General features: G+C 40.7%; 1 protein-coding gene across 1 annotated transcript in view; it reads right to left on the minus strand.

The window, feature by feature from the left end:
• frem3 (Fras1 related extracellular matrix 3) overlaps positions 1 to 14,488 on the minus strand; it is a 32,378-nt gene that overhangs the window by 11,830 nt on the left and 6,060 nt on the right. Inside the window, exons 3-6 of the mRNA XM_079643393.1 lie at positions 3,498 to 3,644; positions 2,583 to 2,813; positions 2,343 to 2,468; positions 1,484 to 1,735 (exon numbers count right to left, since the gene is read on the minus strand). Coding sequence (XP_079499519.1) covers positions 1,484 to 1,735; positions 2,343 to 2,468; positions 2,583 to 2,813; positions 3,498 to 3,644 — 756 coding nt within the window. The remainder of the gene's footprint in view (positions 1 to 1,483; positions 1,736 to 2,342; positions 2,469 to 2,582; positions 2,814 to 3,497; positions 3,645 to 14,488) is intronic.

Genomic DNA, 14,488 nt, shown 5'->3' on the forward strand with positions numbered 1-14,488 from the left:
TGCTGGAGAAATGGGACGAAGACTCGCAAAAGGAAGACAAGATTTACCTCAAGGATTTTAAGTATTTTGTGTGGACAATTTGTCTAATTTGTTAGGACATTTCTTTGACGGAACAAGTGAAACCTATGACACATTTGTAATTTATAGCTTTAAAAAAACGGCATTCCTTCTCAGTCCTATCTTTAACAGGAACAGGCAATGCAGTCCAGAGTAAAAACATGCCAGTCATTTGGATTCTCTTCACAATAGTCCCTGTCTCCACCACCTGCCTTTTGGTCCCCGCAGACAAAGGGATGCCCTCTGTTTCCCCTGAGCTCCCCTGAATGCCAACGAGGACTGGGGGTCGCTGGAGGAGCAGAGTGAGGTTTGAAGCCCTTTTATCTGTTACACTGTGGTGTAGCATAACATCAACTGAAGCCGCCATTCTCCCTCTCAACACCTGCCTATTGTTATCTTGTTACCAACACTCAGACAGACAGAGACAAATAAGGAGGATAAATGAAGCGGAGTGTGTAAACAAATCCGTTCCCGGCACAGGAAGAGTAATGGACCCAAAAATACAGTAAAGCCAATAAGGCATGTACAGTATCCCGGGGTTTTGTTTTGGCGACTGTGGTTTTTATGCCGCCTGTGCACTTTTGATGGATTAATGATGTGCTGATACCAAAATGGCAAAATACAGCATTCAAAGGCACAAGCTGAGCAACAGGATCACCCGCAGCTGCCGCCATGATGTCAGGCGCACTGTAACCACGGCACATGCTTCTTCCTTGACCTTTAGGCAAGCTTCACTCACTTTGAATGGAGCACCATGAAAGCAATGTGTTTCAGGCTCCATGCTCATGTTAGACAGCTTTTTAGCAGAGATATTTTTCAGTGTGTGCTTTTGTTGATTTGTGTGTATCAGTTTCAGAATTGCAATAAATCTGTTGCAGCAAACAAGTATGTTTCTGCTGTTGTATTAAGCTTTGATTCAGGAGACATCCAGAAATCAACAATCAATAGTATGTAAGAATACTATTCCGCTCTTTTCATAATGTTGCATTGATGCATATTGATGCTGTGATCTGCTCATCAATCAGGTTATTGCTCACTATCCTGGCCTGGTCCAGCATTTTGATATCCTACTTTTTTAGCAAATGCTATGAACTGAGATACTTCTGTGACTTGTAAATCTATCAATGAAAATGTATGAAATCCTGTGTAGGTTTGCTGTTAGTGGGTAGTTTGAAAAGGACCTGGAGGACTTTATGAAAAGCTGAAGAGACATATTTAAATGAGCAATAAATGTATCTGTTTCAATCTGTAATTATTTCATTAGGTCACTGCTTTTATCTCTTTAACCATCCATCTGTAGTTTCCTTGTATCTTTCCGCCTTTCCATCAATGTCCTAAACTGACCATTGACACACTTAAAAAAATTGAATTCAAAAATGTTTTTTATTACAAAAGGACGAGTGCATTCAACTCCAACTTCACTCACCGTCATCGATGTCTGCTAGGATGGTGATCTTGGCAGAGGGGAAGTTGGCGCCCAGCTGGCCGCCCATGGGCATGCTGAGGCTGACGTTGAAGCTCTCTTCCTCCTCATACAGGGAGTCATCGATGATGATGATGCGACACATTTTCTCCCGCTCATCTTTGTCAAAACGCAGCACACTGTTGTGGTCCTCGGCACGGGTGATGTAGTCAGAGTAAGACAGCACCATGCTGGGTATGGTGCCCGTGGCCGTGGCTGAGGAATTATGGGAACAGAGAGAGGACATAAAGGGTTGAACTTCAGTGGAAATGTTGGGTTACTGGAAGTATGAAGTCAGAGGGTGCGAAAGAAAAAGTGTATACAAAACATAGACACAGAGAATGTAACAGTAATGTAACAATATGTTACAAAAGGAAATAATACAAAATGGACGTGTGGAGCGACTTAGTAGTTGAGTGATTACATGTACATTCCCTTTTTGATTCCCGCCTTAGGATGTTGCATATCAAACCCATTTCCCCCCTATTTCTAGACTATTTCTGTTCTGTGTCAAGTGCAATTATGCCAAAAAATTACTTAAAACATACAATACACGACAAAGTAGGTTCACATGTACTTTGTTAAAGGCATCTTTTTAATAGTTGAAAGTCTGATTTTTAAATGAATTAAAACCTTATTAATCCTCAAAGGCAATTTGATTTTGGGTAGTTAACATCAGAAAGGAAGGAGACATATGTACAGACAGACAAAGCCGAAATGTTGTGCTTATTTTTTATACAATGGCATTTAGCTATTTTGCATAAATACTCAAATAAAAACCTTTTAATTTGAAATACAATAATTACAAACGGGTTTCTCTCACCTTGCTGAGTGAAACAAACAACCATGAGTTCCTGGCTGGCGTCTCCTGAGCGTCTCACCGGCACTAACAGCTCTCCAACATCCTCCTCAATCCTGTACTCTGCTTGAGGAATGTAGACGGTGGATTCTGTTTTGAAAGAGACATACAGGTGATGAGAAACTGATCATAACAATGAAATGAAAAAGACTGCGTTTATGACAGTGAGGCTTTGTTCACATAAGTGCATTTTTAGATTCTTACCATCTCCAGGATCCACGATCTCGACTGTTGTGAGGTCGGGGAACTCGAGCACCGCCATGACCGGATCCGACAGCTGGATCTCGAACGTCTCCGAAGTCTCAAACTCCTGATCTGTGAAGATCTTCACCTTCCAGGTCGCCGTGGTCTGACCGGGGTTGAACTGGACCTGTTTCTGAGATTTTCCTCGGAAATCTTTGTCCTTCTCAGCTGTTCCATCCTTTGTTGCAATACCTGAGGGAGAGGGATGTGCATGTTTTGATCTCTAATTGGAAATACTGTAGATTCAATTGATGAATAAAAGGACCAAAAACCACAGAAGTCCCTACATTTATTTTGGTTTCAACACATTTCTTGGGTTGAAAATATCTGCATAATCTTTTAGTTATGTGTGCGTTTGTAACTTCATACTTGACCTTTACCAGGAAAGGTTATATGTGCTCTCAATCAGACCTCTTGCAGACAAGAGGGGAAATGGAACACCAGTCAAACAACGACACAAAGGATTTTCACCTTTGGGACACAGCATTGTTCTGAGTGTTGTGTTGATTTGGTGTTTCTGTGTAGGTAGGGATATACTGAGGATTTCCTGTAGCTTAACAAGGATCTGCAGAGATTTTAAATAAGAGGGTAGTACAGATGTTGTATGGCAGGGCTGTTCCTTCAAATGTTAAAGGGGCCATAATTATTCGTGAAATTGTCAGTTTAATAAGGGCAGGTTGTGTAGTGATATTTCTTTACATCTGTTTATTGCGACTGAAATGTTACAGAAATTCGGATTCTTAGGGGCAAACAAGAAACAGAAAATGCTGTTACCTCGGAGAAACTCTCTGACCTCAGTTGTGAAAGATATAGAATATATTGATCTAGTTATTAGTCATTTCATTATAAAATATAAAGACTCAAGTCAACACTTACTGACGAAGGAGGTTTCTCCCAGGTAGCCTCTGCGTTTGAGTGTCACTTCCAGGAATTTGGAGTCCTCATCCACTAAATAGTATTCCTTCTCCACAGAGATCCAGGACCAGTTGAGTCTGAACGGCTGAGGCTTTAGTTTGTTTCCACCTAAAGACAGAAAAAAGATATATACTTAGCACAAAAGACCTAATTGGCAGCGCAGTACAATGAGGAAACAATCTATTTTGTCCATATTAGAAGTCACTGAGGCATATATACTGCAATCTGCTTTGGGCTCAAGGATATCAAAGCATTTAATTTTGGAAGGGGAAACATGATATCTTAATACCAGGACTTCCCTGGTATTAAAACCTCATGGGCCTTCAGAGGAGTTGCCTTACTTTTTATTTCCTCTGATGCACATCCACCTCTCCTTAACACTTTCCATTCACTCAATCCTAAAAGGGACCGTACCAACGCAGACATAGACGGTCAGCTTATGGAAAAATGGTGTCATAGTCTGATTTCTTTAATGAGCGGCCTCTTGTAAATCTGTGTCGCTCCATCAAGTCCACGCTCTGTCGCTCTCCCTCTCGAACAAGGTGAAGGAGTTTTTTGCTCCATTACCAACCTTAAATATGTACTTCTGGTTAAACTAACATGATTTAATCACAGCTTGAAAAAGTCTGCAGCATAATCCAGGACATATAGAATCATTTGACCCCTTCGCTTTCTACTCATTTTAGCTGTTAAAGAAGCCATGCTCATAAAACACACATCTGAACAAAGCTCCGAGAGTCACCTGCCACTGATCCACATCTTTAATCCATACTATCTCATGACTCATGTAATCCCTCAAACTGTCAGCTCAGCTTTGGGCACTGACTCAAAACTGGCTGCTTCACAGATATTTAAGATCGTGGGTTCGGCTACATAATCTGAATGTTTTTTCAAGAGCAGCGGCGAAAGTTCCTAGTGTCTTATCCTCCTGTGAGAAGAGCCTGGTGACCTGTGACTTCTGATGTGAAATGGGTCAAGCTCAGTGGGTTCTTTGGATCAGGGGGTCAGAGAGGGCTTTCTCTCTTTAGTTTTGCACGACTGGTCACACCGGCAGCAGCCCTGCTGACCTCACTCTGCTTAAGAGCCTGAGAGGATTGAGGGGACTTCATTGGGTCTGAAGACAATTTTAGCACAATGGACTGACATTTTAAAAGACTAAAACTATTTTATTCTGTACAATAAGTCCAAGAAATTAGAAAGCACAGAGGTGAATATATAATTGTTCCTGAATAAGAAGTAAACAGAGAATAATAATTAAACACAGAACAATTGCAAGGACCCTCAGACTGTCCACACCAGCATTGAGCCCAGTTTTGCCTCACTGAAGAAGAAAGAGGCTGCACTTTTTATGCTATGTGACTGGGGACAATGAAAAATCAGAGGAGCTGATAGTGGGGTATTCAGTAAGAGAAGGGGGCCACTTCCTCAAACCCACATGTCAGTGCTGACGCCAAACCAGTCCGAGTCACAACAGGGGCAAACCGCCCTCAGAGAGATATGTTCAGATGCAACTGATATCCAGTGGATTTTCTGGGACAATGACAGCACTCAATCCCATCTTTATTGCCATGAATAGAATAAAGATGGCTGTAAATCCAGATAATCGCTGTACCTTTTATATTATAATCTACCTTCTTCCACAAATAGACAAATGCATGAATGCATGAAGCCCACGCCCGGTTGGACTCATGGTGGGTGAAGGCTACCCTCGATCGGGCTCCATGCTCAGGTTTCCAACAGTCACGGCTAAAAATACAGGAAACATGCATCATATCTGATTTTGCTCACCCTAGATTCTTTAGCTGTTATATGGTATGTGCGTGAAATGAAATATGTAAAAATACAGTATTGCTTTGTGTGTTCTGTGCAGATCACTATACAATAACTGTGTGTGTGTATGATGTCCTGATGGATAAGACCCTATCTGCACTGCTTCACATGTCATGGAGAACCAAAAAGGAATCCAATCCTCATCTCCATAAGAAGACTCCTTGGCACAGTCTGATGTAAGTCTTTGACAAACTTTAATTATCAGACTGTTTCTGTGTAAGAGAAAGTGTGTCCTGGCAGACAGCCCTGTGTGAAGCTGATATGAAAAGAAGCTTAGTTAGTGGCTATCATCGAGGATTATCAAATGAACACGGCAGACAAAAGGCTGTCTCTCTTTTGGCATTGAGCCCTCAGGTAGCTTTAGGTTTCTGCGTTGCTCTGAGGTAAAACAATGGAGTTTTTATGAATGTGACGAGACCACAGTGTTGCATTGTTAGACTACATTGTCCTGAATAGCAGACACCTGTAGTGCAGACATAGGTAGTGGTGGTCTAATGCAGGGGTTCCCAACCTTTTTTCCCAAGAGCCCCCCCAAATGACTCCTGTTGGAAGTTGCGCCCCCCCACATCGGTAATTAAAGTTTAGAAGTCTCAAAAATGCTACAACTACTGTGACAAACTGGACATTTTGTTAAAGGAGGATGAAAGCGTAATTAAGGAGCACTATTGGAGTGACTTTGATGGTTATTGGACTCAGGATTCATTCATTTGGATTCCCGCTGTATGAAGAAATTAAAGGACGGCGCAAGTGGAAACAATTCACAAAGGGATTAAACTGTTTCAAACACATGCTCAAAGTAAACCGGATTTTGCCGATGTGTTTACGTGGATTCAAAAGGGTTAAATAATCTATAAAATGGAGGAGACCGATCTGATTGGAGCAATTATGACAAATAATCCAACTGAAACCGGCATGGACAATGACTATGTTTTAAAAATGCGCTTATCCAGAGAAGCCTGGTTTGGACACTTTACAGGCAGAAGAAACATTTCTATTAAAGAAAGAATTATATATTTCTTTCTTTTTATGCCTTTAATGGCTACTAACTTGAATTGTTATTCAAATTAATTAATCAATTATTTTTTATATTGTATTGTAATGTAGAGACAATTATATTTAAAAATAATAATAATTAAATTTTTAAAAAAAAAGTCTAAATATGATATTTGGCATCAAATCATCTGAGGCCTGGCGCCCCCCCCCCCTGCGATCTTTGGCGCCTCCCCAAGGGGGGCGCGCCCCCCAGGTTGGGAACCACTGGTCTAATGGATAGTGAGGTGGGCTGAAGATCGGGAGGTTGTGAGTTCAAATCCCGCCTGGAACACCACCACTAGTGTGTCCTTGAGTGGCACTTAGTCCTTAGTTACTCCAGGGAGAATGTCCCTGTAATCAATAATTGTAAGTCGCTTTGGATAAAAGCGTCAGCTAAATGAAATGTAACATAACGATGGATTTGAGGAGATTCAGGATACTGAAGCATGTGTCATAGATGAAAAAAAAATGCATCTATTTTGTAATCCTTTACCTCGATTTGAATAAGTCGCATATATTGTCAAAAATATACAAACACTACAACAGTGAACCTGACCTGTGATTGAACCAAAAACGAAAATAATAGCCGTGACCGATGACTACAAGAGTCTAGAAGCACATGTGTATTGTGACATATGTCAAATAGTGTAAAGGTATTGCCACAGTTTTTCACATTTAGCTGCCATTATCTCATCTTCTCATTCATTGTCTGACAAACTGCTATTTCCAAGGTTACCAAGAACCCTTTAATCTCAAATAAAATGTCCTTTCTTCAAAAAAAGGCAAATAACCTCCCATATTGAAAAGATTAGAACAACACATGGTATCCCAAATGTCTGTAACCAGTGAATAAGTACCAATCTGCCATTTTCCTTAAACTCAGTGGATCTATTGCAATGTGTAGTCAACAGGTTCCTGCTGTACACGCAGCACAGGTGTTTACTTTGGTCCAGAATAACTACTGTCAGTGTTGTTCAAATTGCCAGTTTTTTTTTTTTTTGGTTCCTTCCAAATGATTTGAATGTTTCTCATTCACTGTTCACTCAGTCACACAACTCCTAACATAAACTTAGTCAGAGAAACCAGTTTCTGGCTAAAGCAAAGATCTTGCTGTGTCTCTGTCTTTGTCCGTCTATCTGTCTCTCTCACTTCCTTCCCGCCAGACTCCCTCCAATGGGGGGCAGAGTGACAGCTGTACTCCACAAACCTCCTCCCCCCCCCATGTTCCCCTTCCTCCCTGTGTCTGCTTTGTTCGCTGAGGGGAGGACAGCGAAGAGGGACAGCAGGCCGCAGTCTGGGTGGGCCCGATCCACCAGCATGGCATGCCTCCCTGCCTGCCTCCACATTGTTCACACCAGTGTAAAAGAGAGGAATCTCCCTTTCTACGACTTCTTTTGTAAATGCTGTGAGACACTGAGACTCGAGCTGGAAATTGAGTCTCAAGAAAATCAAGAGATAATCAAGAAACCACAGTTCCCAGCAGGGTTTTCCTTTAAGGTAACAACCAGCGTGGAAATGGTTTCAATTTGCTCAAAATAGACGAGTTAAAGACCTGTGAAAAATAGCTGCAAACAAGAAAGTCAAAATAGATTTCAGACATGATTGATGGTCCACTTTATAGCGGTCTTTATGACACATACTATATAAGACTGGCCATCAAATCCAATACATACAGTATCTGCCTGGCTCAGCTCACATTTCCATTAGCTTTTCAAACTGACAATCAACATCATTTCTGCTGGGATGTAAAGTTTTATAGATCGCACATGTTTCTAAGTATCTCGGTTAGCAGCTAAAAAAAAATTAGCTTCAGCTTGATTGATGCTAATCACTGTCAAGGGCAGGGGCTGAATATTAAAGAAGTATGTTAATGTTTTTCTGTTTAAGGACCCGAGTGAGAGCAACTGGATCCTCTCCAAACGTTGACTCATTTTAGTGCAGTAAATCACAGTGACCTACTACAAAGTGACACATTTAGGTATTTGCAGTGCAGTATTTAACTAGAGGAAGCAAAATGACTCCGAAAAAGAGTGCTCTTCATACAATTTTGAGTAGCCAATATCCTGGCTCAGCAAGAACACTTCAAAACATACAAAGGACATTATAGCCAGAAGTTGTTCCTGCTCCAGCGTCCTTTGACAGCACATTCTGCAACAGCTCATATTTACACAGCAGTGCGGCGTGCACCATACATAGATGCAGTGGGATAGTGGGTCAGGCCGGAGATATCATTGGAGAGGAAGGTCAATATGAGGCTTTGACGCTCAACAGCATGATGCAAGGAAGAGCAACCATCTAAGAATATCCTTATCAAGTGACACGCATCACCATTATTACATTTCCTCATTAATCATCCTGTTGATATAAATACAGAAAGGTTTCAGTTAGCTATGTTCGGTATTTAAATGTCAATGTTTTTTTTTAAGCATGGTCTATTAAATCATGGAGGTCTCGAACGTTGATAGAAACAGAAAATGTTTACCTCTTTTTATTGTTTGACATCTTAATAAGTACAGGAGGAGATTTTTTAAATAGTGAAAGCTATAACTTCCTCTCTGCGTTCCAAAGAATTCATGTAAGGAATGCCGCATGGTTGGATGTATTAATAACTCTTATCATTCCTTCCAGACAGTGGCAGCATGTGCTGTAAATCGACACATTACAGAGTCTCGATTAGTGCTTCAGTTCAGAGTAGTGAAGCTATCTCTACAGGATGTTACAAATCATAACTTGACAGGCACTGAGATCCACATCTTTGACCCTTGCTTGCCAAATAATTGATATAGTTACACAGTTGCTTACAACATTTCAAAGAAATCTAATAAAAATAACAAATGTTTTACTGGGAATCTGTCTCTTTTGACTCATAGGGGTAGAAAGATGCACATATAAACAAAAAGGCTAAGTGCTTTCACAAACATTACCTGATCTTGTACAATATACAACAATGTCAATTATGTTAGCCTTCTTTAAAGTCATATTTAGTTGGAAACAAAATAGAAAAATACTTGACATTGGCCTAGCATTGCTTTGAGCAAAATGCTTGCTAGCATGCTCCCATAGATAATGCTTATCTTAGCAGCTGTAAGGTTTACCATGTTCACCATCTTAGTTTAGCGTGATAGCATGCTAACATTTGCTGATTGCATTACATCTAATGCTAATGGCAATATCTTTAGGTTTGTTAGTATTGGGTCATAATAGTGAAGTTAGCTTTTGGATGTAGAAATTGCAATATATAGAAAGTTAAACTATGACCAGAGAAGTAACAATTAATCACTGGACATTATTGTCATTAGTAATTTTATGACAAAGTTATTGATTCAACAAAATCTACCAAAGTGATGGACCAACAGACAATCATACAGAGTGACTTTGCCTCCTCAAGAGCCATGTCGCTAGCATGTTTAAAAAGCAAAGGACAAGGAAAGGAGTGCGAGTAACTCAAGGACAGCTTGGCTAGGGGCAGCAACAGCTTTGCCATATGAGAGCAGATAAGAATAACCGCTTTAGCCATAGATCATAACTGCCCACCCTTCAGCCCTCCAACCAACATAAATCAAGGCTGAAGAAAATGGACAAAAAGTGGAAGAAAGACAGAGAACGAGGTGATAACATGTCTCATTGAAAGGGATATGGGGAAACCTGAGAAGAAAGAAATGGAGAAGAGGTCAAAAGATGAACACACCAATGAAAGAGGACAGTAATACCATGAAGGGGTCTCATACGAGGGGAAGGACGGGAGAGTGACATCAGAGGGGGTTGTGGCGGGGGGGGGGGTCTGAGAGGCTGTCGGCTTCTAGTCACAGGGGGCCCCAACTGTGGCACCATTAGCCAGTAAATCTCCTGGTGACTGTTGACATGGGTGACATGTACGATCCCAAAACACAGTTAGGAAGTAAGGGTGTAACAAGTCAGTCAGCACGCAATCCGACTGTACAATAGAGGACACCCACAGTAACAAGGAAAATTCACCAACGATAAGACAAATATATACGAAAGTTCGAGCTCCTATTCGTTATCTTTTCCTTCCTGGGTTTTATTTCTCTTGGGAAGTGCCCCTTCAAGGCAGGCACCTCCACTGTGGAAGTCTGCAGGTTATCGGGCTATCTGGGATTGGGTTGGATTTCTGCGGAGCTAGGAGTGGGGTGACAGAGGGCTTTGAAAGGGGATCCCCTTGGAGCCTTCCCTCTCACGTACACACCTGTCTGCCCGGGAGACCACTGCACTTCCAGGCCTTGCTCTGTCTGTGGCCCTGGAGTCTGGAGTCTCCAAGGAAGTGCATTCCTCTCCGGGGTCTCAATGATCACATAACACTCAACCCACTGGGGTCTATGAACCCTATTCCAAAGCTGGAAGACTTTTTTTTGCTATTGGAAAAAGCAAAGAGGCAGCTTCAATTTATCTGTATGTTGTTCTGTTATCTCTTTGTTCTCATCTGTTAGTCAGTTGAGTTTTATTAGTACTGCTATGAAATCTGATGCTATCCTGTGCCTTAAATTGGCAAACAGAGGCAGTGTTTCTGAAGACCAGAAGACTCCAAAGACTAATGATCCAACATCAATTTATTGTCCTAGTTCTAAGACTTAGAAATGAACAGAATCCTAAAGAAGTCTCAACAAGTCTGACCGTAAATAAGAGTTTCTTCTCTTGGCCTCTGGCTAAACTCATGCCCTTTGGACAAGGATATATGTGAATTGTGCATCCACTTGTAAAAACAAGTATTTATTGCCTCAGTGTCTAACACTTAGAATGGATGTACTGTAGAGCACATGTGTCAAACTCAAGGCCCGGGGGCCAAATCAGGCCCTTGGTGGATTTAATTTCGGCCCGCAGGATAATTTTTTAATTACTATTAGATCTGGCCCGCCGGTATATTGCACGCACACCTTCACTCCATCCTGAGGGTCTCCTCAGCTCAGAGCCTGACTCCAAACATTGATGAACTTGCACCCGAGATGAGATGCCAAGTGTCTGAACTAGCATCAGAGCAGCACACTGAGTTTACATGGATGTTTCCTTCTGCACTTTTTTTCTTGAGACAACAGGGCATGTTTGTTTTTTTCTTTGAGGGAAATTGTTTTTTTGAAGCTGTTGTTGGCCTTTGGAAAAATGTAATCATAAGAAATGATTAATGATTAGTAATGACGGAAAAGCTGCAGATAGAGCCATAAGAAATTAATGCAACTGATTATTTAATATGTAATGTTGTTTTTATAAGCAATCATTTAAGCTTTGTTAGTTCCAGGTTTAATATGTGCAATAAGTTCATTTCAATACGTTTTGCAATAAACATTGAACCAGTCCGGCCCTCGACTAGTACCGATTTTTTTATTTTGGCCCACTGTGTATTTGAGTTTGACACCCCTGATGTAGAGAGTTTCTGACCTGGTCATGTATGCAGGTTATTGCTTTCCCAATAGACAGAAAGAATGAACCAAGTTGAACTACAGTTTGTGTTCGAGGTCATTGCCGAAGGACAATACAGTGAAATTTGATATCTTACTGTTTTGTGAAAATGTAAAGTTTAGTAAAGTTATGCAGCTTTTTAAGAAATTATATAAAATCTGTCAAACGAAGACAAAAGATCAAGATGATCTTCTAAAGATGGAAGCCAAACTTAAATTAAAAAAACTCCTGTTCAGCCAATTCATCAATGTTCCTTCATCAGCAGCAAAAGCTGTCTCATTCTATAAAGAATTAAAAATGTCCAGTGTACATTTGGGGTATACTGTGTGTTTGACTTAATTGAATTATCGTGTCATACACAGCCCACAGATCTGTTAGAAATGTCCCATTCCTCATCGGTTCACTTATTGTTTTTTCTGTTTCTGTCACATGAATCATTTATCCTCCTCGGACGCATTTTCGGCAAACAGCTGATAAGCCAAAAAGCCTGCTGATGTATTCAGACGTGATGAGAGCTACACTAACTTTCCCTGCAGAGTCTGGAATTTAACCGCTGACCAGCACGTCTCCTGGCGTGAAACTGAATGTCCACCCCTGACCTCTCACCAACACACACAAACTTCAGCTGTGCCTGGCCACACACACGCTATTGCTACAGACACAGCATTTTCAAGCCTGATGAAGATCTTCATGTATCTACAAAGTTTCAGAAACATACATGCAACAAGCAACATTTGAGCTTTCTAAAGTATGCCAAACGGAAATACTATGTCTTTAAGATATGTAAATGATTTGGACTGTGTGTGTGTGTGTGTGTGTGTGTGTGTGTGTGTGTGTGTGTGTGTGTGTGTGTGTGTGTGTGTGTGTGTGTGTGTGTGTGTGTGTGTGTGTGTGTGTGTGTGTGTGTGTGTGTGTGTGTATATTCTTGACTTGTGAAAAAGCCTCAGTGCAGTGCATGTAATGGCAGGTTCCTCTTAAAGGGTGCTAAGACCCTTAAGCAGCTGCCCATATCAGAGCATCTACGGGGTATTTCCTAAAGCGAGGTCACACTCAAACTGGGTTGAACATAAGAATGTAATTAGATGAATAGTTCTGGAAATGCTGAATGAAACACAATGATTAAGAAACAGACAGAACTAATTTTACAATCCACAAGGTGATTGCGGACAATTCGGCCTTAGTTTTATATATTTAAATGTTCTGTCTTCTGTCAAACTAATCTCTGTTTTTGTGTCTAAACGATCCTAAAAAAATAAAATAAAATAATTTGCCACTTTTTGGATTCATTTCCAAATGTAAAGTTATGAGTCACTTTTTATGGTGTTTGTTCATTACTAATTTTCAATGATTTTATGATTATGATTATTTGAAGGTGTGCTGAAAACAAGACTAGTAGGGGGGATTATCTTGGCGAGAGAATCTCCTAATGACCGGGAGTTTTGCTTCACACACAAACAGCTCATTGACTTAGATTTATAAGCAGATAGGCTGACCATCAGCTTGCTCTCCGACCTGCACGTCTCTACATGTTCAAGATAATGCTCGCTCCCCCAGGAGTCACCACCTTAACACTTCACATAAGTGATTCACCGGTTGGCTTCAATTGCTTTTATCTGTTATTTGATCTTTTCCTGGGTGTGCCTTTGTGTTTGTTTGTGTGCCTTCCCTTGTATGTGTGGTGGCGAGGGTGTAGGTAACCACATGTTAAACATTTTATCTATTATTTGGAATAGAATACGTGTGCTATTAATTACATGTATGTTGTGGAATAAGCTGCTGTGGCCTTTGCATGTGAACCGTGGTCATGCAGCAACACCTTTTTGTTTTATGTCCCAGTCTGCACCACTGCACCTGGTTCAGCCGAGTTGGCTGGAAGCTTAAACAATGTATGAAAGCAAACAGAAAAAGAATGTTGAGCTAATTGAAGCCTTTGCCTTCCCTTCCTGTGGTTAAACCTCCACTTAAAAGACAAAAAGCGAACCTGCCTGTGCTTCAGGCAGATGCATAGGTCACACATGTAAGGTAAAGAAACTCAAATAAAAATACTGCAGAACAGTAGAGCATAAATAATAATAAATGATGTGGTTTCTATCAATGCCAGGGCTACTTAACCTCATTAAAAATAAATTATCACACAATTCACTTACAGTTTGGGGAAACAGTTGATTACTGCGATTCAGTCAAGGCTAATAAGAGGCTTCACTTTGCTGACAAAAGACAGTCATTTGACAAAAAGACACTCCCAGTGTCAGTCCTCCCAGTCCTGCCTTTTTAATGGCCCTGATGGTGATGGTGGTATTATGACCAACATGGCCCTTAATCCAGCATAATTATAACCTTAACTTTCCCTGCCCCAACTAATTGCATTTCCAAATCTTGTTTTGTATTTTAAAGTCAAAACTAAAATAGCAACCACCTGATGCATTTGTATTGCTTTCCATTCGCTATATTTATCATGCTGTTTATGTCAACCTGGGTAAACGTGACAGAGCTTATACATATTGTCGTGTCTGTAACATTTAAATGTGATTAATTCTATAGGATAAACAGGATAAGTACATGTTCACAGATATGTTGAAATGGGAAGAATAACTGACATATTCCCACAAAACATGGTAGATTTTTAAGTTCAAGCCGAAGTTTGCAAGACCCATCCCGATAAGATAATATAAACTGAAAAG

This window comes from Notothenia rossii (genome assembly GCF_949606895.1).
Source record: "Notothenia rossii genome assembly, chromosome: 1".
Taxonomy (NCBI): Eukaryota; Metazoa; Chordata; class Actinopteri; order Perciformes; family Nototheniidae; genus Notothenia; species Notothenia rossii.